Genomic DNA, 23,725 nt, shown 5'->3' on the forward strand with positions numbered 1-23,725 from the left:
TGTGCCAGACTGAATAATAAAAAGTTGTTCTTCAATAGATCACAATTTACCTTTCCAATAAAATCTTTCCCTTATTCCCTAACACAAACCCATCACTTAATGCAGGCTATTTGCCTCTTGGCTCCTTGGAATAACTTGAAACACAACCCCCAATATTTTTGTGTGTTATTTTCACCTGAAATGTCATCTTTCTTTTCCTTTAATACCACAAACACCACCCATCCTTTAAACTCACGTTTATGTCTTTGTTCTTCCCTGTCCTTAACTGTCATGGGCAGTGTTATATAATTGGTAAACTTAAAAACTTCTCTGCTACAGATTTTTATTATTTTTTTAAAATAATGTATTGTCAAATTAGCTAACATACAGTGCATACAGTGTATTCTTGGCTTCGGGAGCAGATTCCCATGATTCATCGCTTACATACAACACCCAGTGCTCATCCCAACAAGTGCCCTCCTGAATGCTCATCATCCATTTTCCCCTCTCCCCCACCCTGACATGAACCCTCAGTTTGTTCTCTGTATTAAAGAGTCTCTTATAGTTTGTCTCCCTCTATGTTTGAATATCCACAATTAGGTTGTATGTCTTAGGATGGATTATTTCTTTTCTTCCTCCCTCATTTCCAAACATTCTTAAAAATTCCAAGTTACTGATCAGCAACATAATAAGCAAAAGTTGTTATTACACAGTTGATGATTGATTTTTAATTTGCATAATATTTAACATATGTCCTAAAAGATCAACAACTGGTCATGGAGTAACTAACAATGTCAATTGATTAAGATCATGCCATTGCAAAATATAATTGTTTTGATCACTTAGCAGCTATCAACTATGTAACAATCTGATACAGCACTTCATGATTATTCATGCTGTTCATAAGCCATAGTGCATTATAGTTTTAGTCTTCTGAGAACATATCTGATAGGATTAATAAATTATTTTTAATTGGGTTGGTTGAATAAATGTTTCTCTTACCAAAACCCAAGATAGCTTCACATTTGTCTTTTTTTAAATCTTTAAAAATAGCTACGCATAATTATATTTAAAACTGTTCCAGAATTTAGAGAAATGGAATATTTCTAAATTATTTTTATAAATCCCTTATAATTGTGATATTCAAATCTGACAAAAATAGTACACCTAAAAGATAATAGCACTTAATAGTTTCTTTCATTAATAAAGACTGATGTCTAAATCATAAATAAAATGTTAATAAATATAATTGAGGTATATGGTTTTAAGAAGTCTTTATCATGACCAAAAGAAGTTTATTTGTAGAATGGTTCCACCTTATAAAACATTTACTGAAATCAGTTAAAATATAATCAATTATAAATATATTTTATTAATGTAAAATATAATAAATACAATTATTTATTTTTTAATAAATATAATTATATCTAATAAACAATGTATCTAATTATCTAATAAATAAAATTTTTATATAATATATAAAATAAATAAATAAATAAAATTGATAAAATAATTTTATAAACTCAATATTTTCTCAAAAGACAATTGATTCAATTGAAAAAGAATCACTCAAAGAATACACTGTAATACAATTGGGCAAGGAAAAGGATTGTGAAACATAAATACTTGAAATGAGGTGGAAAGTAAAATTATTTTATGGCCTGGGAAACCCAAGAATCAATGAAATTGTCTACTGGAAGTAATTGAAAACTTCAGAAAAATAGTTGGAAATAAAATCATTTCATATATGGGGCAGATTAAGGGGATAGATAACACCATGAAGATTCAAGTAGACATTTCTCAAAGGTGGGATAGTCTGCAAAACAGCTAAGCAGAAACACAAGAGAAAAAATACTGCTAGATTAAAATATACTAAAGGATACAATAACCAGATATTATATGCAGTAATTAATTATTTAGGTAATCTAGCTTTATAAGTTTATTTTTTGGATTTTTGAGAAAATTTAATCAGAAAACAGAAAAAAATTACTGACATAAGAAAGTGGAGATTCTTAGCTGAAAATTATAGTTTAAAAATAGCATGTATTGCGTGATCTTATTTTAGTGAAAGATAACACATACATATATGTGTGTGTTTGTGTGTGCATGTGTAGATTAGATGTATAAATAGATATAAATATAGATACAGCCAGAGGCCTGGAAAAATACACATTAAATATTAACTGGAATAATCTCTGGGTAAGAGAATATTGGTGTTTTTAATTTCTAATTTTGACTCATGTATACGTTCTAAATTTCAACAATGCTTTTGAATAACTGAGATGTTTTTAATTTAAATTAACAATATTAGTATGCAAAAATATGTTATATTTCTATACACCAAAGTGAAAAATAAGAAAATACAATTTAAAATTTTCATAACTATGGTAACAAAAGTATTAAAATGCCAAATAAAACATTTGAGAAATGTAAACAGCATGTATGGAGGAAAATTTACTACTCTATTAAGGGACTCAAAAGACATAAAATATTTCTTGATTAAACAACATGCTAGTAAACAAAAATGAGTCAAAGAAGAAATCAACAGAGAAATAAAAATTATTTTGAGACAAATGAAAACAGAAATACAACATAGCAAAACTTATGACATGAAGTAAAAGTAGTTAGTTCTAAGGAGCAATTTCAAACAGGTAAATCCCTACACTAAGAAAAAAGAAAGAGCTAGAATAAACAACCTACCTTTGCACCTCAAGGAAGCAGAAAAAGCACAAAGCCTAAAGTTTGAAGAAGGAAGAAAATGACAAAAATCAGAGCAGAAATAAATGAAATATAGACTAAAAAGATAACAGAAAACATCAATGAAACAAAGAGCTGGATTTTTGAAAAGATAAACAAAGTAGACAAACCTTTCGCTAGATTTACCAAGAAAAAGAGAGGACTCAAACAAATAAAATCAGAAAGGAAAGGGGAGACATTACAATGATACTCTACAAATACGAAGGATCATAAGAGACTGCTATGATCAATTACACACCAAAAAATAATTGGACAACCTAAAAGAAATGATAACTTCCTAGAAACATTCATCCTATCAAGACTGAATCATGAAGAAATAGAAAATCTGAACAGACCAATTATCAGTGAGGATAATGAATCAGTAATCAAAAGCCTCCCAACACACAAAAGCCCAGGACCACATGGCTTCACTGGTGAATTCTACCACACATTTAAAAAAGAATTAATACCAATCTTTTCCAAACACTTCCAAAAGAGAGGAGAGGAAGGAACACTTCCAAACTCATGTTACAAAGCCAGCATTTCCCTGATACCATACCAGACAAGGACATTATAAGAAAAGAAAATACAGGCCGTATCCCCAACAAACAGAGATTCAAAGATTCCCAACAAGGTATTAGCCAAATCTAACAATACATTAAAACGATCATATACCCTGATCAAGTGGGATTTGTTTCAGGGAGGCAATGAGATATATCATGTTAACAAAATAAGGATCAAAATCATATGATCATCTCAACAGATGCAGAAAAACTATTTGACCAAATTTCGCTTCCATTCGTGATCAAACTTTCAACCAGCTAGGTATAGAGGAAATTTACCTCAACATAATAAAGGTCACATAGGGGCGCCTGGGTGGCGCAGTCGGTTAAGTGTCCGACTTCAGCCAGGTCATGATCTCGCGGTCTGTGAGTTCGAGCCCCGCGTCAGGCTCTGGGCTGATGGCTCGGAGCCTGGAGCCTGTTTCCGATTCTGTGTCTCCCTCTCTCTCTGCCCCTCCCCCGTTCATGCTCTGTCTCTCTCTGTCCCAAAAATAAATAAAAAACGTTGAAAAAAAATTAAAAAAAAAAATAAAGGTCACATATAAGAAGCCCACAGCTAAAATGGTATTTAACAGTGAAAAGCTGGAAGCTTTCCCTCTAAGATCAGGAGTAAGACAAGGATGCTCACTCTTGTCACTTTTATTCAACATAGTACTGAAAGTCCTAGCCAGAGCAATTAGGCAAGAAAAATAAAAGTCTTCTGAATTGGAAAGGAAGCTGTAAAGCTCTCTGTTTGATGATGGCATGATTGTATATACAGAAAACCCTAATAACTCTACCAAAAACTGTTAGGAATAATAAATAAATTCAGTAAAATAGCAGTATACAAAATCAACATGCAAAAATCAGTTGCATTCCTATACACTAACAACAAACTATGAGAAATAGAAATTAAGAAAACAATTCCATTTACAACCTCATCAAAAATAATAATTTTACCTGGGAAAAATTTAACCAGGGATGAAATAAATTGAAGGAGACAGAAATATATAGCATGATATTCCATGATCATGAACTGGAAGAATTAATATTGTTAAAATGTCCATACTACCAAAAGCAATCTACTCATTCAATACAATCCCTATCAAAGTTCCATTTTTTAATAGAAATAGAGCAAATAGGGGCGCCTGGGTGGCGCAGTCGGTTAAGCATCCGACTTCAGCCAGGTCACGATCTCGCGGTCCGTGAGTTCGAGCCCCGCGTCGGGCTCTGGGCTGATGGCTCAGAGCCTGGAGCCTGTTTCTGATTCTGTGTCTCCCTCTCTCTCTGCCCCTCCCCCGTTCATGCTCTGTCTCTCTCTGTCCCAAAAAAATAAATAAACGTTGAAAAAAAAAGATTTAAAAAAAAAAAAAAAGAAATAGAGCAAATAATCCCCAAATTTGTATGGAACCACAAAGGACCCTGAATAGCCAAAGTAATCTTGAGAAAAGATTTACTTTCTGATTTTGCACTATATTACAAAGCTATAGTAATTAAAACAGTATTGAACTGGCATAAAAACAGACACAAAGATCAAGAGAACAGAATAGAGAACGCAGAAATAAACCTATGAATATACAGTCAATCAATTCCAACAAAGTTGCCAAGAATATGCAATGGGGAAAAGTCTTTAATAAATAGTGTTGTGAAAACTGGACAGCCACATTCAAAAAAATTAAACTGGATCGCTATCTTTCACCGTACACAAACATCAACCAGAATTGGATTAAGACTTGAAATAACCTGAAACTGTAAAACTCCTAGGTAAAAACATAAGAGGTAAGCTCTTTGACCTTGGTTTTAGAAATGACTTTCTGGATTTGACACCAAAATAGAGGCAAGAAAGCAAAAATAAACAAGTGGGACTCTATCTAACTAAAACCCTTCTGCACAATAAAGAAAACTAACAACAAAATGAAAAGGCAACTTATATAATGGGGAAAAATATTTACAAATCATATATCCAAACATGTAATATCCAAAACATATAAAAACTCATACATCTCAATAGTGAAAAACCAAACAATTCGATTTTTAAAATGGGTAGAGGAACTGAATGGACATTTTTCCACAGAAGAATACAAATGCCCAGCAGGCACATGAAAAGGTGCTCAACATCTTTAATCATCAGGGAAATGCAAATCAAAACCATAATGAGATATCACCTCACACCTGTCAAAATGACTATTATGAAAAAGACAAAAGATAACAAGCGTTGGTGAGGATGTAAAGAAAGGAAACACTTGTCGCCTGCTGGTGGGAATATAAATTGATGTAGCCACCACTGAGAACAGTTTGAAGATTTCTCCAAAAAATAAAAAAAAAACAATTAAATATGATCCAGATATCCCACTTCTGGGTATATATTCAAGAAAATGAAAACAGGATCCCCAAAAGATATATTCACGTCCATTTCCATTGCAGTATTATTCATAATAGCCAAGATCTGGAAGCAATCCAAGGGTCTGTCTGTGGATGAATGGATAACGATGTTGTATACACATACAGTGGAATATTATTCATCCGTAAGAAAGAAGGAAATCCTGCCATTTGTGACAACATGGATGGAGCTCGAGGGCATTATACTAAGTGAAAAAAGAGTGGCAGAGAAAGACAAATACTGCACAGTATCACTTATACGTGAAATCTAAAATGAATAAATACATCAATCAATCAATCAATCAATCAACCTAAACTAATACAAACATATAAGAAAAAAAATGTTTGCCAGAGATTGGGGGTTGGGGAAAACAGGAAGAGGTTGGGAAAAGGGTACAAACTTTTAGTTATAAGATGAATAAAGTCTGAGTATCTAAGTATATGATGACTTTTAGTTAATAACACTGTAGTACATAATTGAATTTGCCAAGAGAATAGAACTAAAATGCTCTCTTTCTCTCATACATACACAAAAGATAAATAGGTGAGATAATGGATATGCTAATTACCAAGATGGTGGGAGTCCTTCCACAATGTATATCAAATCACAACAACACAAACTTTAAGTATTTCAATTTTATTAGTCAATTATACCTCAATAGCTGGGGGGGGGGGGGGGGAGAAAAATTTTGAATAAAAGGAAAGACATTTTTTTTTCTTAGAAAAATTCAGTGTAAATATGTCATATTTTTAGATTTCCTATTATTTAATATAGTAATTCAAAGTTATCTCAAAATTTTGGTGGAATTCTTTAAGTTGATCAACTGCTAGTAAAGTTAATCTGAAAATGTAAAAAAATAGCTAGAGAAATTCTTGAGAAACAACAACAACAAAATGTTGGGGATTAAGTCATGTCAGGTATATATGGTATTATAAAGTGATAATTCAAATACTGGAGTAATGGTCAAAAAATGAATCAACAGAATAGGACTGAGTCCAGAAATACACCAAAGACATAAAGAGATTTATCGTATGATAAAAATTGGAATAAAATCTTATATCAGTGGATAAAACACAGACGATTTAAATGGCAGAAGTTGTTATGACAATTGGTTACCATTTAGGGAAGAAAGCTGGACAATAATCTCATACCATATTACAAAATAAACTCCAAAAGTAATAAAACTTGAAAATAGAATTTACTATACACACAATAACAAGACATATGGTGATACGATGTTATATGTTAATACTATCTCAATTTTTAAAAAGTTACTAAACTCAAAAAAACAAAAGCAACAACACAAAAACACTAAACAGGGTGCCTGGGTGGCTCAGTCGGTTGGGCATCTGACTTCAGCTCAGGTCATGATCTCACGGTTCCTGAGTTCTAGCCCCACGTCTGGCTCTGTGCTGACAGCTCAGAGCCTGGAGCCTGCTTAGGATTCTGTGTCTCCCTCTCTCTCTGCCCCTGCTCCACTCACTCTGTCTCTCTCAAAAATAAATAAAAATGTAAAAAAAAAACATAAACAAAAACATATGGTGTTTTATTTATTTTTAACTTATGGTGTTTTAAATCTTATATTGAATAAGGTATTTCATGTGGGAGTCTAGATGCTATACAGTAGGGGCTGGAAAAACACAATCTATGAACCAAATGTTCATACAGAACCTGTTTCTGTAAATAAAGTTTCCTGAAACTCAGCCATGCCAATTCATTTATGTATCATCTGCGGCTGCTTTCACTCTACAACCATAGAGAAAGAGAGCATCCAGCTCACAAAACTGAAAATATTTGTTGTTTGGATCTTTACAGGAAAACTTTGGTGAGTATTGCTCCTAAAGGAAAAACTAATAAATTCTAGACACATAATACTAAAGTTCTGCATGATGACACCAAAAAAATTAACAGTAAACGGAAAATATCTAAATTATCTATATATATATAGTTTTTTACATGTATTTATTTTTGAGAGACAGAGAGAGACAGAGCACAAGTAGGGAAGGGTCAGAGAGAGAGGGAGACACAGAATCCAAAGCAGGCTCCAGGCTCCGAGCTGTCAGCACAGAGCCCGACGTGGGGCTTGAACTCATGAGCTGCGTGGTCATGACCTGAGCCGAAGTTGGACGTTTAACTGACTGAGCCACCCAGGTGCCCCTCTAAATTATCTATAACAACATTAACTGACTAACTGCAATAAGATCTTTTAAAAATAAAAAGAGGGGGAGCCTGGGTGGCTCGGTCAGTTGAGCATCCGACTTCGGCTCAGGTCATGATCTCGCAGTTCATGAGTTCAAGCCCCACGTCGGGCTCTGTGCTGACAGCTCAGAGCCTGGAGCCTGCTTTGGATTCTGTGTCTCCCTCTCTCTCTGCCCCTCTCCTGCTCATGCTCTGTCTCTCTCCATCTCTCAAAAATCGATAAACGTTAAAAAAAAAAGAGAGATCAATACCCCAAAAGAGAAATAAGCAAAAGCAAATGAAGGACGTGGAGTTCAGAGAAAAAAGAAAAATTAGTCAATAAAGACATGAAAAGCAACTCCACTCCACTAGGACTCAGAGAAATAATAATGAAACATCAGAAAGATATTGTTCATTATTTATCACATCAACAAAGTATCTGAAATCCGAGAATGCCCAGTGTTAATTGGGGCCACGGAGAAATAAACACTCTCGCTTGGTGTGCCAATCTGACAATAATGTATATCCAATCTTAACACACACAAAAAGCTGGTACTTTTTGTACCAGCAATCTGTCCTGCAGATATTTTCTCACAAGGGCTCAATATTACAGTCTTGAGTTTATGAGCAAGTGAATGGGAAATTGGTTAAAATGCCTTTTGGTGCATTTATATAATGGCATATTATGAAGTGTTTAAAAAACTGACATAGATTTATATGTGACTCATGCAATGACATCCAGGACATTCTGTTATTGGGGAAAAAGAATGCAAGTTGCAATAAAATATTTGTAGAGTAATATAGTATAGATGTTAACAATACATATACATTTATGCACAAGTACATATAGATTTTCATATGCATAAAAATTGACTGGATGGTGACACGGAAGTTTATCCTAGGATTCTTTCTGGAGAATAGAGCTGATGAGTGAAGGGGTCCTAGGTGGAACGTCTTTTATGCTCTATGCAGTTATAATTTATGAGCCTAGAATTTCATTGTTTAATGGATTTTTCTTTATTTTTGAAAACTTATTGTAGAATTTTGAAGTTAAATTTAACATTGCAAAGCCAGCACTACTTTTTTTTTTAACAGTAGTTACACTAAGAGACTTTCTGTGGAAATGGTTTTATTCATAGTCACTTTAGCCCAGCACTATATTTAAAAGGAGGTGACACTCAAAACAAGTTACTCCTCCTAAGCTTACTCTCATTCAGTTTGAATTCTCTTCCAGGAGAAATGGTATAGATGGGTTAGAGTCACTGTTGTTTCGATTTTGCTATGTAGTTAAAAAAAGATTTGGCCTGTATATATGCACTTACCAAGTTAACTCCTTTGACAGCAAAAGCATTTTGACTTTGTTACTTTACTAATGAAACTATGAGATTTAGGATTTTTGCTCAGCTCAGCTTTCTGAACAGAATTCAATGGATTTAGATATTCTTTCCACATTAGGTGATATGCTTTTATAGAAAACACAGCTACAGATTTATAGGATACAACCTCTAACATTAAGTCTTAGGCCTAGTCTGTTTGCTGGTAAGGGATGACCAAATCAAATGTTCTGGAGATTTCTTGAACAGCCTTGTTGCAGAGGGAAAGTTTATATTCCCTATTCAGCTATAAACTTTAGGTTTATTAATCATAAAAGTCATAATTTAGCCATGCATGGCCACAAATCATCCAATGATTCAATAGGGCATCTTGCATTTCTAAGAATGCTGTAATTAGATAACCAATTTGTAATTAAGTAAAAATGAAAGCTGACCTTTCTCCTTGAGAGAAAATAATGCTAACTATATGAAGAACAGAAGATTTATGATTCAAATGAGCCTAAATACAATTTAAGGGAACGGGACTATGCTTCTTCTTGGGAACTATCATCTTTTCTCCTTGTCAGCACAGATTTAACAAAATACCCAATGTGTTGCAACACAGGAATTTCAATTGTGCATTCATATAAGATTCCGATGTAACATGACGCTATGCAGAGTAGATATTTGGTGCAATCCATCATCTATTAAAATTCTGTCAGTGAGATGGGGAGTTTCAGAGTACAGTACAGAGATCTGCACTGAGAAGCAGCAATGAATAAGTGATTGCACTGACAAAGTCAGCATTTTTCCTTCTTTATAGCAAAAAGTGAATTCCTAATCTCGTCTAACAGTGCTTTCTCCCGAGTCTGTTCCGGGGAACAATGACAAAGTGCGAACAGAAATGCTCTTGCTGTCCTAAGTGGGGTTTGACAACTTTCCAGGGGACCCGATAAGGTCCCAGCATCCACTGACAGAGAACTGCTTTCTTGCACAAACACCAGAAGGATGGTTATAACACAGTCAAGGAAACTTCTTTCCCCTTTTCCTTAAGAGGGAAAGTCCTCTCAGAATCTTTTTCCGAATCTACAAAGAAGTACAATACACACAACTTAGCAAATTAAATCTCTGAGGAAACAAACTAAAATGGCACACTTCAGTTTCATGCTTATGCTTTTTGTTCTTCTCTTGGCCCTTGCCTACTCCTTTTTGTCCTTTGCATCATTTTATTTCTCTCTTACTAACCATCACCTGTCTCCTCCCCCTTCTCCCATTTTAACCATTCATCCTGATAAAGACCAGAGGCACGGTGTTCTACTTTTAAGACTTTCCTGAAGTCTCTTTGGATACAAGCCTGGTTGAAATCTTTGGAGTCCTTTGAGTCAAGCCTGAAAGACAATTCAGGCTTTAGGCTCCATTTAGGAGTCCGTGTGCATTCACAGTGAGCAGGAGAAACGTGCTTACACTTTGAGCTTATACATGAGATTTTCTCAAAACGGCAGAAGAGAAAACATGAGTAAGGAGAAAAGTTGCAAGCAAATAATAATTATGGGCAACATATTTGAGACATGTAGATATTGACGCCTTGAATTTATTTGTAAAGTAGGTTCTAGTTACTGACATAAAGGGCGTACCTATCAGGCCTTTTTTTCTTAGTATTAAGTATTAAATGGTTTAGTAAGTAAATGAACTAAGTACCAATCCAAACAATTTATTTGTAGCCATAGAGGCTATCTCCAAAAATTCATTAGCAAAGTAAGTTAAATAAATAGTAAAAATGTAGTAGAAACAGGTGATTATTGCTTATTCTCAACTTTCTTCCTCTACCTTTCTTCTTCCTATAACTAAATAATAATAATAATAATAATAATAATAATAATAATAATAATAATTTGCTGAGTTTGCTATTTGCTAGACACAATTTAGGAGCTTTAATTCATTATTTCCTTTAATGAACACAATACATAATTATTTAGGCATCAGCATGTCTATGTTACAGATGAGGCAACTATGGCTAAGAAAGTTTTATTGACCAGAGTTCCATAACAGAGAAAGGTTTCCTATCTCAAAGACCCTAACCAAGAACTCATGCTGTTAATCATCAAGTCGTTCGTTCGTTCGTTCATTCATTCATTCATTCATACATTCATTCATTCAAGATCTAGGTATTTGGTTTATCTGCTTTAGATTGTTTCAGTATTTTTGTATTTAAGTATCATTCAGTGATTAATTTAGCCCCCATTTTGATGATGAGACTAAGACTAGTTGGGTACGGTTATTTATGCAATATAGACAACTGGTAAGACTGTTACTGGGAAAAGAATGCTGGCACAAACTCTGTTTCCATGACACTGCTTAGCCAATTTTTCCATGTTAAAGACAACAAAGTGGTGGGTGGCCCAGGCACTCCTTTTTCCAAGAATCTTCCCTGGTCACAAACATTGTATTTTAAACCAAGTGACCTAAACACAAACATGATGCACTGTCTAGTTATGGGAATTGATGAGACATCAGTGAGCAGTAGCCATAATGAGAAATATCTAAGGGGATAAATTCACACACACACACACACACACACACACACACACACACACACACACAGAGCTATTTCTGGAGGAAGATGTATGAGAAATAATACCTCCAAAAATGGGGCTGAAGCCATGTTGGGATGGAGGGCGAGGGGAAGAAAAATTTTGCTGAGGTCCTGAGTGACAGACAGTGGAAATAAAGCCACATACAAACACCTTCCCTTCTACTTATAGTTCTAGAAGTTCTGGTAGAACCTTAAATATTTTGACATCTGGAAAAATATTTAGATTTCTGCCAGATGTGCATTCCTTTTGGTCACGATGAGATGATCCTTCACCTCGGTGTGAGGACTAAGCTAGCATTAGCACCTTCTAGATGAACATATTACTTGTTAGAAGGTAGTTGTTTCCTTCTAGAAAGTCTCCACTTTAGAACTTGGCAGAACTTCTTCCCTTTTCCTGTATCGGCCCAATCTATGCTATACATTGGTTTGGCAGTGTATACTGAACTTTATCGCATGAATTGGATATGAAAGTGCAGCCTGGATCCATTGTACGGTATGATTTATAGAACATAGACCAGATGAACTCAGGAAGCCCCCAAGGTGTGTAGATAAGAGTAAATAGAGGGATTTGCAAAATACGGTCTAAAGTTCTGCTGTATTAAGCTATATAGATTTTATTCTTTAAATAAAACACAAACTATCAAAACATTAGGAGCAACATGGAATGTTTCTTATTTTTTAAAAATGGGCAAAGCTCAGATATGAAAACCAGGTGCTATGATCCTTTGGGTCAAAGAAATGGATGCCTGTGGATTTAGTTCCCTGATCTTTAACGTGTGCTACTTTGTTTACAGTTAGCTTTGAAATGGGTTAAAATGTAGCACTGCTTTGTCTCTGTACAAGAATACATTCTGTACTAGGAAGGATAACAGCAATAAGAATACATAGCATATTGTATTTTAAAAGCTATTTTCACATAAGCTCTCACTTGATCCTTCCAACAGCCCTGTGAATATAGTGACAGAAAAGGAAACAGAGGCACGGGTGTGAGCATGCCCCCAAAGGATATTTACCACAGACCTTGTCCCACAACTTCCTGTCTCGTGCTCTATCCATTCTCATGAATATATTGCTACTGAAATTGCTCTATTATACTTTGACAGAGCTAGAAAACCTGGAAGACCGAGACAAAGATAAATGGAATCATTAGCCTTCGGTCTAGATTCGAATGAAATATGTAATATTTTCCCATGGGACTGATGTAATATTGTGCCACAAAATGGGAAATATAGCAAGTAGAAAATAGAGTTTGAATATTTTTAGAAGAGATTTTTCCACTAAAGAAGAGAATGGCTCTAGTTAGTTAATATTAAAAATATATATCTAGCAGCCTTGCTTTCTATCTCTATATCTCCATCTATTAGTAGACAGCTTTCTTCATATTTCAAATATATTGCTTTGAGTGAACACTTGGCCATGATACCAAAAATTGCCCCCAAAGCATATCAAACAGCATCCAAACAGAACAAAGCATACCAAGAGAAGGAAAACAGAAAGGCTTTCCCCCAATAATGGATTTAATTGTCCAGAGTTCAGAATTCCTGTGTGAAGTAGAAATTCCCCATTCATGACAAATGGCAGACATCGGCTTAGGAGGTTGACTATTTCCTCTCATAAAGTTTGTTCTCTCTCTGTCTTTCTCTCTCTCTGTCTCTGTCATCTCTGTCTCTCTTTTTCTTTCTCTCATCTCTCTCTCTAACTCCACTATCTATCTATTGTACATGCTTTTGTAGAATTTCAGGAACAGCTTTTCATCTGGAAAATACGGCTGCCTGAAAGAGGTATGAAATCTAACAAAAGCTTTACCCCAAAGCTTGTACGCATTACAAAAGCTTGCACTCGGATAATAGAAATATTTAGCCTCAGGTGACTGAGAACACTTACTGTTGGTTGCATAACGTATGGCGGATGAGGCATCCATGAAGTACTCTGGACCTATGCATCAAACAGCATTTATTAGCACAAAGCAATCACAGAGAGAACTTGGTTCTTGTGTTCAGTGGAGTCACACTAGGTCATAAGAAAGTGGAGTCCATCTGACTTTACAGCTAATTAGTGCTCAGAACTGAGGAGAGAAAGGAAATTCTTGGACCTGATTACCAAAACATAGTAAAATATAAAGCAAACTCCTACTTCATAGGAGCTGGCTGCGGTGCCCATGTGGACCAGGCTGGGCCTTGGAGCAGATTTTGAGGTTGGTGGTGGAGGCTAGAGTCTTAGGAAGCCTCAGAGACCTCCTACTCAGGGGTCAACCCCCAGGGCTATGGAGCCAGTAACAAAGAGTTGACAGCTAAAACTTCCTCTTTTTCTTCATCCATTCTAATTTCAAATTCTCAAGTGATCCCATCTTGGAAATAAATCTAAGTGGTAAAAGTTGGGGTAAGAATTAGAAGAGATCAACCAGAAATTTGGGGGGAATGCTTTGGGTTAACCCCAAGTTAAGCAAGTTTGTGATCTTTTTTTTCTTTCACGGTAATTGGTATGGCAAATAAAAATGAGAATCTGAGCCAACCAACTGTTCTGAAATGTGCCTTGTCAGCCAAATGAGAAAGTCAGCTTACACGGGCTGATGGTCACATGGAGAACCCTGTAGGACTTTGTTTTCAATACACTCACACTAACAAAAGCGCCAACGCACTTCAGGTTTAAAAAAAAAAGTGGTGAAAGGCGAGAATCAACAACATAGGAAATTGCTCTGATTCCTTTTTTTCAGAAAAAAGGAGCTAGAGTTAAATTCCACTTATGAGCCCTCCCAAGTGAAATCACTTTTCTGTGGATATTTTATTCATGTCACCAAAGTGCTCTACACTGGGGCTCAGTGGGTGGTCTTGGCTGAAACATAGACCAGGATTAGAAAAAATGGGTTAAAAAAAAAAAAAGAAAAAAAAAACACACAAAAACACACATTACAACCAGGCGGGCCCTGCAGGAAGAACAAAAACCGAACAGCACCTGCACGTAGCCTCATGGGTCCCGAGGAAAAGCGATTAAGAAATCATCCATTCTGAGACCCTCTAGTGCAATTCACATGCACGTCTATTCCATTCACCCAGCGACATGGACCAGGATTCTAAGCGCAGGAAAAGAATGAAAATCATCTGCTTCAGGGGGAATCAGTTAAGGAAAAATGTATATAGTCTCAAGTCTGATGCTCTGAGAGCTGGGACCCCCTGAAATGAAGTATGTAATGGTTGAATAAGGTGAAACTTCACTGAATTGGTAGCAGTCAGCAACATGACAGTTTTACCCTTTGTGAAACCTCCACCCCCGCCATCTGCAACATACAAACACACGCGTGCACGCACATACACTCTCTCGCACTCTCTCTCTCCAAAGTTTGAGAAGGTGACACCAGATACCCCCCACAGGTGGCATCTATAGGCACTGTCTAATTAGAATTAGAAGAATTGTCTGAAGAACAATGTGAGGCAAAGAGAAGCTGGGAGTAATAGCACATTCGTGACTTAAGGGAATAAGACAAGGAGTTATTTATGGAGGGAGAAGTTTGACTCTTTTGATCCACCTGTGTACTTAGAATTAACTCGCTGTAACATCTGCTTTAGGACACACACTGAGTCTTGGATTTTTGTTTGTTTGTTTGTTCTTCAACCTGTGGAACCCGTGAGGTCTCTTTTGACCTGTTTGGGACTGAGGATGAAGTCAGAGCAGGAAGTAGGAATAACTTTTTACCACTTTGATGGTCCTCCCTCTTTCTCGGGGAAAACGATTTAACAGCTGTCCATGTGGCTTTGCATGGACGCACAGGACAACTGTGACAAAATGAGATGACAACGGTAAAATATCCTGGAGTGAGGGAGGGGAATGCCAGACGTGTGCTTGTAGAAAAGACACAATAGGGAACAGACAACCCAAATAGCAGACAACCAACAAAGTAAGTTCTCAGTGGCAAGAAGGCTGCACTCGTGTTGGCTGGAAAGGAGCCTAATCATAAAAACTCAGCAGGAAGAATGAAGAGCACAGTGGACCTTATTCTTCAGTGAAATAGATGCAAACAAGCCCTTCAAAGTGTAGGCGACACCTTGAGGATTATTACTTTAAGGTCGGACTGAAATGTCTGAGGGCTATTAAAAGAAAACTTGCGCTGTGTCCCTTTCGCCTTTACACAGTCTACTGGCAAGAGAGACGCTCCCTCAGGTGCAGGTAAATCGGACATACCTGGTATGTGGAGACAGGGGAAGCAGCAATGAATGGCGTGAGAGATGTCTGTGGAATCATGCGGTTGGTTGCAATACTGTACGGTGAAGAATAAAATCTGCAAACAGAAAACAACAAAAAGAAGATTCATAAAGCTGCTGCAATGCCTGGGTGCTGGTCAAATGCTACCCAGCGCCTCTGGGAAACACAGAGTTCCACCCTCGTGTTTTTCCACCAGCTGCGAACAGGAGCATCCAGGAGATTTACAGTGTTTGATTCCACTAAGAGAAATAAATCATTCTGAACAAAATGACAGATTGGACTCATCTTCTAAAATGGGCTGCACAAGCCGCTCTGGAAAACAGTGTGGAGGTTCCTCCAAAAATTAAAAATAGATGTACCCTATGACCCAGCAATAGCACTGCTAGGAATCTACCCAAGGGATACAGGAGTGCTGATGCATAGGGGCACTTGTACCCCAATGTTTATAGCAGCACTTTCAACAATAGCCAAATGATGGAAAGAGCCTGAATGTCCACCAACTGATGAATGGATAAAGAAACTGTAGTTTATATACACAATGGAATACTACGTGGCAATGAGAAAGAATGAAATATGGCCTTTTGTAGCAACGTGGATGGAAATGGAGAGTGTGATGCTAAGTGAAACAAGTCATACAGAGAAAGACAGATACCATATGTTTTCACTCTTATGTGGATCCTGAGAAACTTGACGGAAGACCATGGGGGAGGGGAAGGGGGAAAAAAAGTTAGAGAGGGAGGGAGGCAAACCACAAGAGACTCTTAAAGACTGAGAATAAACTGAGGGCTGATGGGGGCTGGGAGGGAGGGGAGGGTGGGTGATGGGCATTGAGGAGGGCACCTGTTGGGATGAGCACTGGGTGTTGTATGGAATCCAATTTGACAATAAATTTCATATTAAAAAATAATAAAATTAAAAAAATTAAAAAAATAAATAAAATAAAATAAAATAAAATAAAATAAGATGGGCTGCACAAAATCTCTTACGCCAGGTGAGGGTAATAGTATGTTTCACCAACAGGGGGAGAAAAGCCATGGGCCTCTTTTTAGCTTGTTTTTGTTTCCTTTTTTCTTCTTTTTACTTTTTTTTATTTTTAAGGAAATGCCATTGTAAAGCTCTTTGAGAGAAAAGCAAAATGATAGCACCAAGCTTTATAAAGATGGCCAATGTTACGTGTACACAAATTGCATCTATCTCTTCATTCAAGGAAGAGGGTCAGCTCCTAGAGAGTTCTACATAATTTGTGCTAGGCAGAAGTCCATGCACTCATGCAGAAACAGAGCTAAATATTTTCTCCCTGAAAAGAGAAGAAGGTGAACGATGTGTGGGTTGTGTCTAGCTGGGGACAGGAATATTTTCTGGATTCAATCAAGGCATTGGTGGAGATTCTAGACTTCTGGGATACAACCCAGTCCTACAGTCCTGTAGACTGTAAAAAAGCATTGATTGTCGAGTCTTTCGGGGCCCTCTGTCAAACAATTATAAAATGGTGCTGGGCGAGATCAGGGCTTCACAAACCAGAGGAGGGATGATCCTTCTATAGATCTTTCAAAGAGAAGCTTCTAGGTACTTACATCAGTGATACACCCATCTCTGCTCACTCTGTACCCTAGAGTTCACAAGTTACCTAATGCTCAAATTCGTCAGCAGATTTTTCAAATCATGTTCCTTCCTTCCTGTCTCACTGGTAAGTGAAAGGCCAGAGCGCCAGGCACAGAATGAAAAAGGCCAGGTTGCCTTTGATGGATTATTTCACTGATGTGAGGATAGATTGGGAAAATGGGTCTCAGGGGTAATAGAATCATTTTACTTTGCTGTACTCTTAGCAAAAATCAACTACTACTTTTGATTTTTTTTTAAATAGCATAACTGAGGTTGGAGTTTTGGAATCAAAAGCTTCATCATCCCTCAGAGGTCACTGATATTTTGAATAGAGACTGTTACGGGTTACCATTCTAAAGAAGCATTCTATAAGCCCCCTATTGAAGGGCGAGCTGGATTTCAAGGCTTCCAGGACTCAAGGAGTACATTCTTTAATCTTAGATTCTATAAAAGTCTTCAAGCAAGGATTGGGGGACTACAGTCTTAAATTTACTTTATCCAGCTCTCAACAGGGATTCTAAGGTCATGTTCTTTTGGTTAAAAAATTGCAGCTGAAAAAAATTACTGTGTTACATATTATATCCTTACTATCCATACCCACCAGACATCTAAGTTTAAGTTGTGCAATTAAAAAAAAAATTATATAGACTGCATATGTATTAGAATGGCAAAAAAAAAAAAAAGGCACAAAAAGAAAGAAAAAGAAAAAATCCTATGCTGACAAGTATTTAGAGAAAGTGGAATTTTCATTCGTTGCTGGTAGAAATGCAGAATGGTATGGTCATTTTGGAAACCAGGTTGTCAATTTCCTTATAAAGTTAAACATCCACATACCTTATAAAAATAATCCCAGTGGTAGATATTAACTCAAGATAAATGAAAACTTACGTTTATACAAAAACCCTAACGCACATGTTTATAGCAGCTTTACTGACACTTGGCAAAAATTGGAAACAAGCCAAATATCTTTCAACCGAATTGATAAACAAATTCTAGTACATCTGTCCAGTGGACACTATTAACCAATAAGGAAAGAACTACCAATACATTTAACATGAGGAATCTTAAGCCAATTATACTAAATGAAAGAAGATTCAAAAGACTCTATATTTCATAATTTCATTTATACTACAACATGAAAAATGCAAAACTCTAAAAAAAGAAAATAGATCAATGGAGGCAGGTCAAAGGCTGAGCTTGGGGGATGGAACTAACGATAAAAATGCATGAGGGAATTTTGGGAAATGATGTGACTGCTCTGTCTTAATTGTCTGGCGGTTCTACAACTTTATGCTTGTCAGAACTGATAGAACTGGGGATGCTGGGTGGCTCAGTTGGTTAAGCATCTGACTCCTGATTTCGGCTCACATCATAATTTTATAGTTTGTGGGTTCGAGCCCTGTGTCAGGCTCTGTGCTGACAGCATGCAGTCGGCTTGGGATTCTCTCTCCCTCTCCCTCTGCCTCTCCCCTGCTCTCCCCTTCTCAAAATAAATAAACAAATAAACATTTGAGAGAAAAGAACTCACCGAACTGTACACTATAGTGACTATATACTCTATGTAGATTATACTAATAAACCTGACTTCTAAACAAAGTCAATAAATGTGTACGTAAACAACCATCCTTTCACTTCAAAAAAAAAATCAGCGAGCATTTACAACGTGTACCAAAGATCGGTAAGATTCTAAAACATTCCTTAGAGTTTCTCCATTTAGCCACTTAAATTGTATCTTATCTGTACATTAATCAGCCTAAAATCTTCCAATGGCTTTTCATTGTAATGAAAACAAAATCTGAATTCCTAGTATGGGCTAGTACAAACAGGCAAACACCTATCTCTCTAGTAATTTTCTCCTACCCTCTAAACCAGCCAGCTGGCCTTCTGTCACATGATTCTGTTATTCTCACCTCCATCTTGGGCCATTAAACTTATAATTCCCTCTACCTGCAATGTTCATTTCCAGAAGTTTCCCTAAGGCTACCTCTTTCTCAGTATCGGTCTCACTCAACTTTCCCATCTTCAGAGAGGCCTGTAGTAGCTAAAGTAGCAACCACCATCTCCAACCTAATTACTCTCTATTCTTGGCCTGTAATTTACTTTTTTTCTCCATCACGCTTATCACCATCTAAAGTAGTGATTGCTAAAAATTTATTTAGGTATGTTAGAGACTGAATGTCTGCGTCCCTCCAAAATGCATATGTTGAAGTTCTAAATTTCAGTGTGTCTATATTTGGAGATGGAACCACTTTGGAAGAAAGTAAGGTTAAATGGGGTCAACAGCGTGGGGCCCTGATCCAATAGGATTAGTGTCCTTATATGAAGAGACACCAAAAAACTTGCTCTCTCTCTCTCTCCACAAGCGTGCATGGAGGAAAGGCCAGGTGAGGACACAGTGAGAAGGCAGCCATCTACAAGCCAGGAAGAAAGTCTTCACCAGAAATCTAATCAGCCAGACCTTGATCTTAGACTTCTAGCCTCCAGAACCGTAAGAAACTTATTTTTTGTGGTTTAATGTCACCTAAACGATGGTATTTTGTGATGGTAGTGGAGCTAAGACAAGGTACTTATTGACTCTTTGTCCCTCTAGGATGTCAGCTTCGACAAAGTTGAGGACATACTGGCTTTGTTGCCTAGAAGAGAGCCTGGGGCATAAGAGATACTTAAGAACCATAGGTTAGGGTGCCTGGGTGGCTCAGGCGGTTAAACCTCCGACTTCAGCTCAGGTCATGATCTCATGGTTTGTGAGTTCGAGCCCTGTGTCAGGCTCTGTGCTGACAGCTTCGAATTCTGTGTCTCCTTCTCTCTCTGCCCCTCCCCTGCTCAGGTGCTGTTTGTCTCTCAAAAAAATAAATAAATAAACATTGAAAAAAAAATTTAAAAAAAGAACCATAGCTGGAATGAATGGATGAATGAATGAATGAATGAATGAATACAGAGAAGCTTAGGGAAGTAAGTAGTGATTACAGTACCGGCCAATACCAATACTTGGCCAATACCAAGATGGCAGGAGCATAGAAGATAGGTCCCTGAAACCATAGGAAGCTGAGGGGTGAGAGCCCAAAGAGCAGCCAACATCACATATTAGTAAATGCTCAGTGGAGGCTTAATCAATACTTGCTTTCTAAGCATGGATAGTATTAGTAACTAGGGAAAACAAGTCCTTTTTCACAAAAATCATGAATTGATTTAAAAATCCCCTTTAGGTCTTATCCTTGACACATTTGATTTATGAGGAAGTGAACCAAAGGACCTATTCTTTATTCGGGGCTCATGATGACCTCACTCCACCCATGACTACTCCATGATCGCTCTACAAACATTTGTTTCTCATTCACCATGCAGTGGTTTAATTTCTGTCCGAAACCCAGTGTCAGCCTCTTCCACCAATGGAGTGAGTCGTGCATCGCATTTGAGCGTGGCTGGCTTATTTTATAAAATGTACCAACTGAAGTATTAAATACGACGGCAACGAGAAGTGGATTGGCAGGTAGAGGTTACGGGGGATTTTATGGGGAGAACAGAGAGCAAAAACCTAAAGAAAACAGCCAAGTAAACTGATACTTACAAAGGGAACCCTTGGGGGAAAATTTAATGCATTTTGTTCTATCTGCTCTAATCCTATCCATCAAACAAGAATTATAGTTCATGCTTCCCAGCAAGTTCCAAATCCTGCCACTCAAGTCGGAGAGTCACTTAGAATGGAAAATGTACTGGGCAGAAGAGACTCAACACACCGTGTTGATCTCCTAATTCTGATATTCTGCAATGAGCTCTTCCCAAGACCAAACATAAACCGGACGAATTGACAGGAAACCCTAAGAGAGTCTGCTATCACACTGGCGGCTTAGAGGTGCCATATCTAAAGACAATGCACAGAGCCAAGCTCTGTGGGAGAAGTGCAGGATGAGTTCCCAGTCTCTTCACCTCTTCTTAGTCCCTGCCATGTATCTATTAGGGTTTAAAAACACTTCCCTGTGACATTAAAAAAGAAAGAAAAACATGAAAGAAAACAACAACAACAACAACAACAACAACAACAACAACAACATCCAAATAGATGCTCCAGGAATAGGTGTTATCTTATTGGGGAGCATGAAAGAGATGACTGACAGAATATTTTAGCCATAATAACAAAGCGAAGTTAAGTCTAAATATGTAACTTCATGTTTTTATATCTCATAATATACGCCTTGAAAATGCTATTATAGAAAATGGGAATTAATTCTTAAATGGTTTTCCTGGGAAAAGTTTACTCATTTAAGATATATATCTATATCTATATCTTATCTATATCTATATCTATAGATATAGATATATAGATATATAGATATAGATATATCTCTTTCCCCCAAATTCACGTGGCATTATGTGTATGACAAGTGTTCCTTTCACACTTTGTCCAGTGGTTCTAAACTAGAAATAATTTTGCTCCTCAGGGAACATTTGGTGGCAGGATCTAGAGATAGGTCTGGTTGTCACAAGCGTGTGGGTCGGCTGCTACTGGCCTCTAGTAGATAAAGGTCTGGGATGTTGCTAAGTATCTTACAATGCACAGGGCAGCTCCCACACTAAAAATTATCTGGTCCAAAATGTCACAGTGTTGAGGATGAGAAACCTAGCCTTAGGAATAACCAGTCACTTCTGGAGAGATGTCATATGAACAAAATACCAAATGTCACAGTGGCTAAGAGAGTTAACTAAGTATGATCTATCTATAGAATGCTAAGCTGGCCTTTGCAAAACTTTATATTTTTAAGGAACGCGAAGAGTTACTTGGTTCTCTGGCATTTAAAGCAAGTGGGCTCCAGAAGTTCAGAACATGCAAGTCTAGGTCACTAATAGGACATTATCTTGCCTGCAGGAAAGTCATCTTCAGGGATTTGGCCGTCAGTAGTAATATGGTGAAATCTTATTTCACTGACAATAAAAATAACATGAATATATCAATAACCCCAGGGTAGAGTGTTTTTTTACCGTAGAAACCCACACAAAATCCTATTTGCACACTGAAATAAACAGCACCGGCTCGTCTTTCATGTCCGCAGGCAATATTGTTAGAGTCAGAACCACGAACACTATCCTCAGGGTAACACTATCGCGCAAGATTAATACGTTATTGGCCATTTTTATTGTAATACCACCATATCCTTCACATTAGATTCCTTTCCTAGTGTAATAAGGTAAGGTTTCGGTATCACTTAATATCAAATGCCCATATACAACAGCTGGCAAACCAATGCTATAGAAAACATTTTTTCCCCCAAGTCTCTCCCAAAAATACATTTTATTCAAATAAAACAATCCGAGAGGTCTTCTACACGGCAGCTCTTACTGAAAAGGGCACTGGAAAGATGGGATTTTGAATATGGGGAGTGATTATTTCCCACCTCCCCCACTCCTATTTGAAAGTGATGGAATTTCAGATTGGACTGCTAAAAAAGCAATAGGGCAGTAGTAATAACAAACTGTAGAGTTATGCCAGACGGCTCTGAAAGAAGACTAGGTAATTTTATTCTTGTAAGTTAGCCTGGAGTAAAAAGTACTCAGATTTCATTTTTCCATTGTGATCCAGACATGTCTTCCCTATAAACTTCAAAGCCTTTGACAGATGAGACATGGAACTAATTTTTTTTTAAGTGATAATTTGGATAGATTCAAGCAGATGACAGAACTGACATTTTCTACCTTCTAAATTCAAACAGGGTAGATCCACCATGGTTGCTATTTACACGTTTGTTCTTCATTAGCTAAACTTGAGCTCAACGTGGAGCATTTAGTTCAATGTCATCTGCTGTATTAGTGCAGAGGTTATGGAATTCAGAACATATTTGACTCTCAACACAATTTAAGCTACTGCCTGCAACCCAGCCACATACTCAGAAAACTTTAAGGCTTAGTACAGTGAGTACAATTTCCCTTTGTATGGAAAAACACAGGATCATAAAATATGTTCCTTAGCTATGACATGGGACATCTCGAAGAGGAAACGCTCATGTCAATGTTCCATCAATAAGCCTTCCTATTACCTCATTAGAACACAAATGCCTCTTCCTTGTGGTTCTATGACATTAATTTTATTTTTCTTTTTGAAAAGAATATAAAAATATAAACAGTGAAAAATAAGTATCTCTCTCTCTCCTATGTTGTAGTACCTCAGTGCCCCCCCCCCAGAGAATTACTGCCACTATTTCTTATTCTTTCA

At 37.0% G+C, this 23,725-nt stretch overlaps 1 protein-coding gene across 6 annotated transcripts in view; it reads right to left on the bottom strand.

Moving 5' to 3' along the window:
* Positions 1 to 23,725, bottom strand: part of RBMS3 (RNA binding motif single stranded interacting protein 3) — a 1,106,864-nt gene that overhangs the window by 104,815 nt on the left and 978,324 nt on the right. For all 6 annotated transcript variants that reach the window (XM_086720584.1, XM_086720587.1, XM_086720585.1 and 3 more), the window contains 2 exons: positions 15,898 to 15,994; positions 13,606 to 13,656 (listed from right to left, as the gene is read on the bottom strand). In XM_086720584.1, the coding sequence (XP_086576710.1) occupies positions 13,606 to 13,656; positions 15,898 to 15,994 (148 nt within the window). The remainder of the gene's footprint in view (positions 1 to 13,605; positions 13,657 to 15,897; positions 15,995 to 23,725) is intronic.

The sequence above is a fragment of the Puma concolor genome, chromosome C2 (genome assembly GCF_028749965.1).
Source record: "Puma concolor isolate L17-30 chromosome C2, mPumCon1.1.hap2, whole genome shotgun sequence".
Classification (NCBI taxonomy): domain Eukaryota; kingdom Metazoa; phylum Chordata; class Mammalia; order Carnivora; family Felidae; genus Puma; species Puma concolor.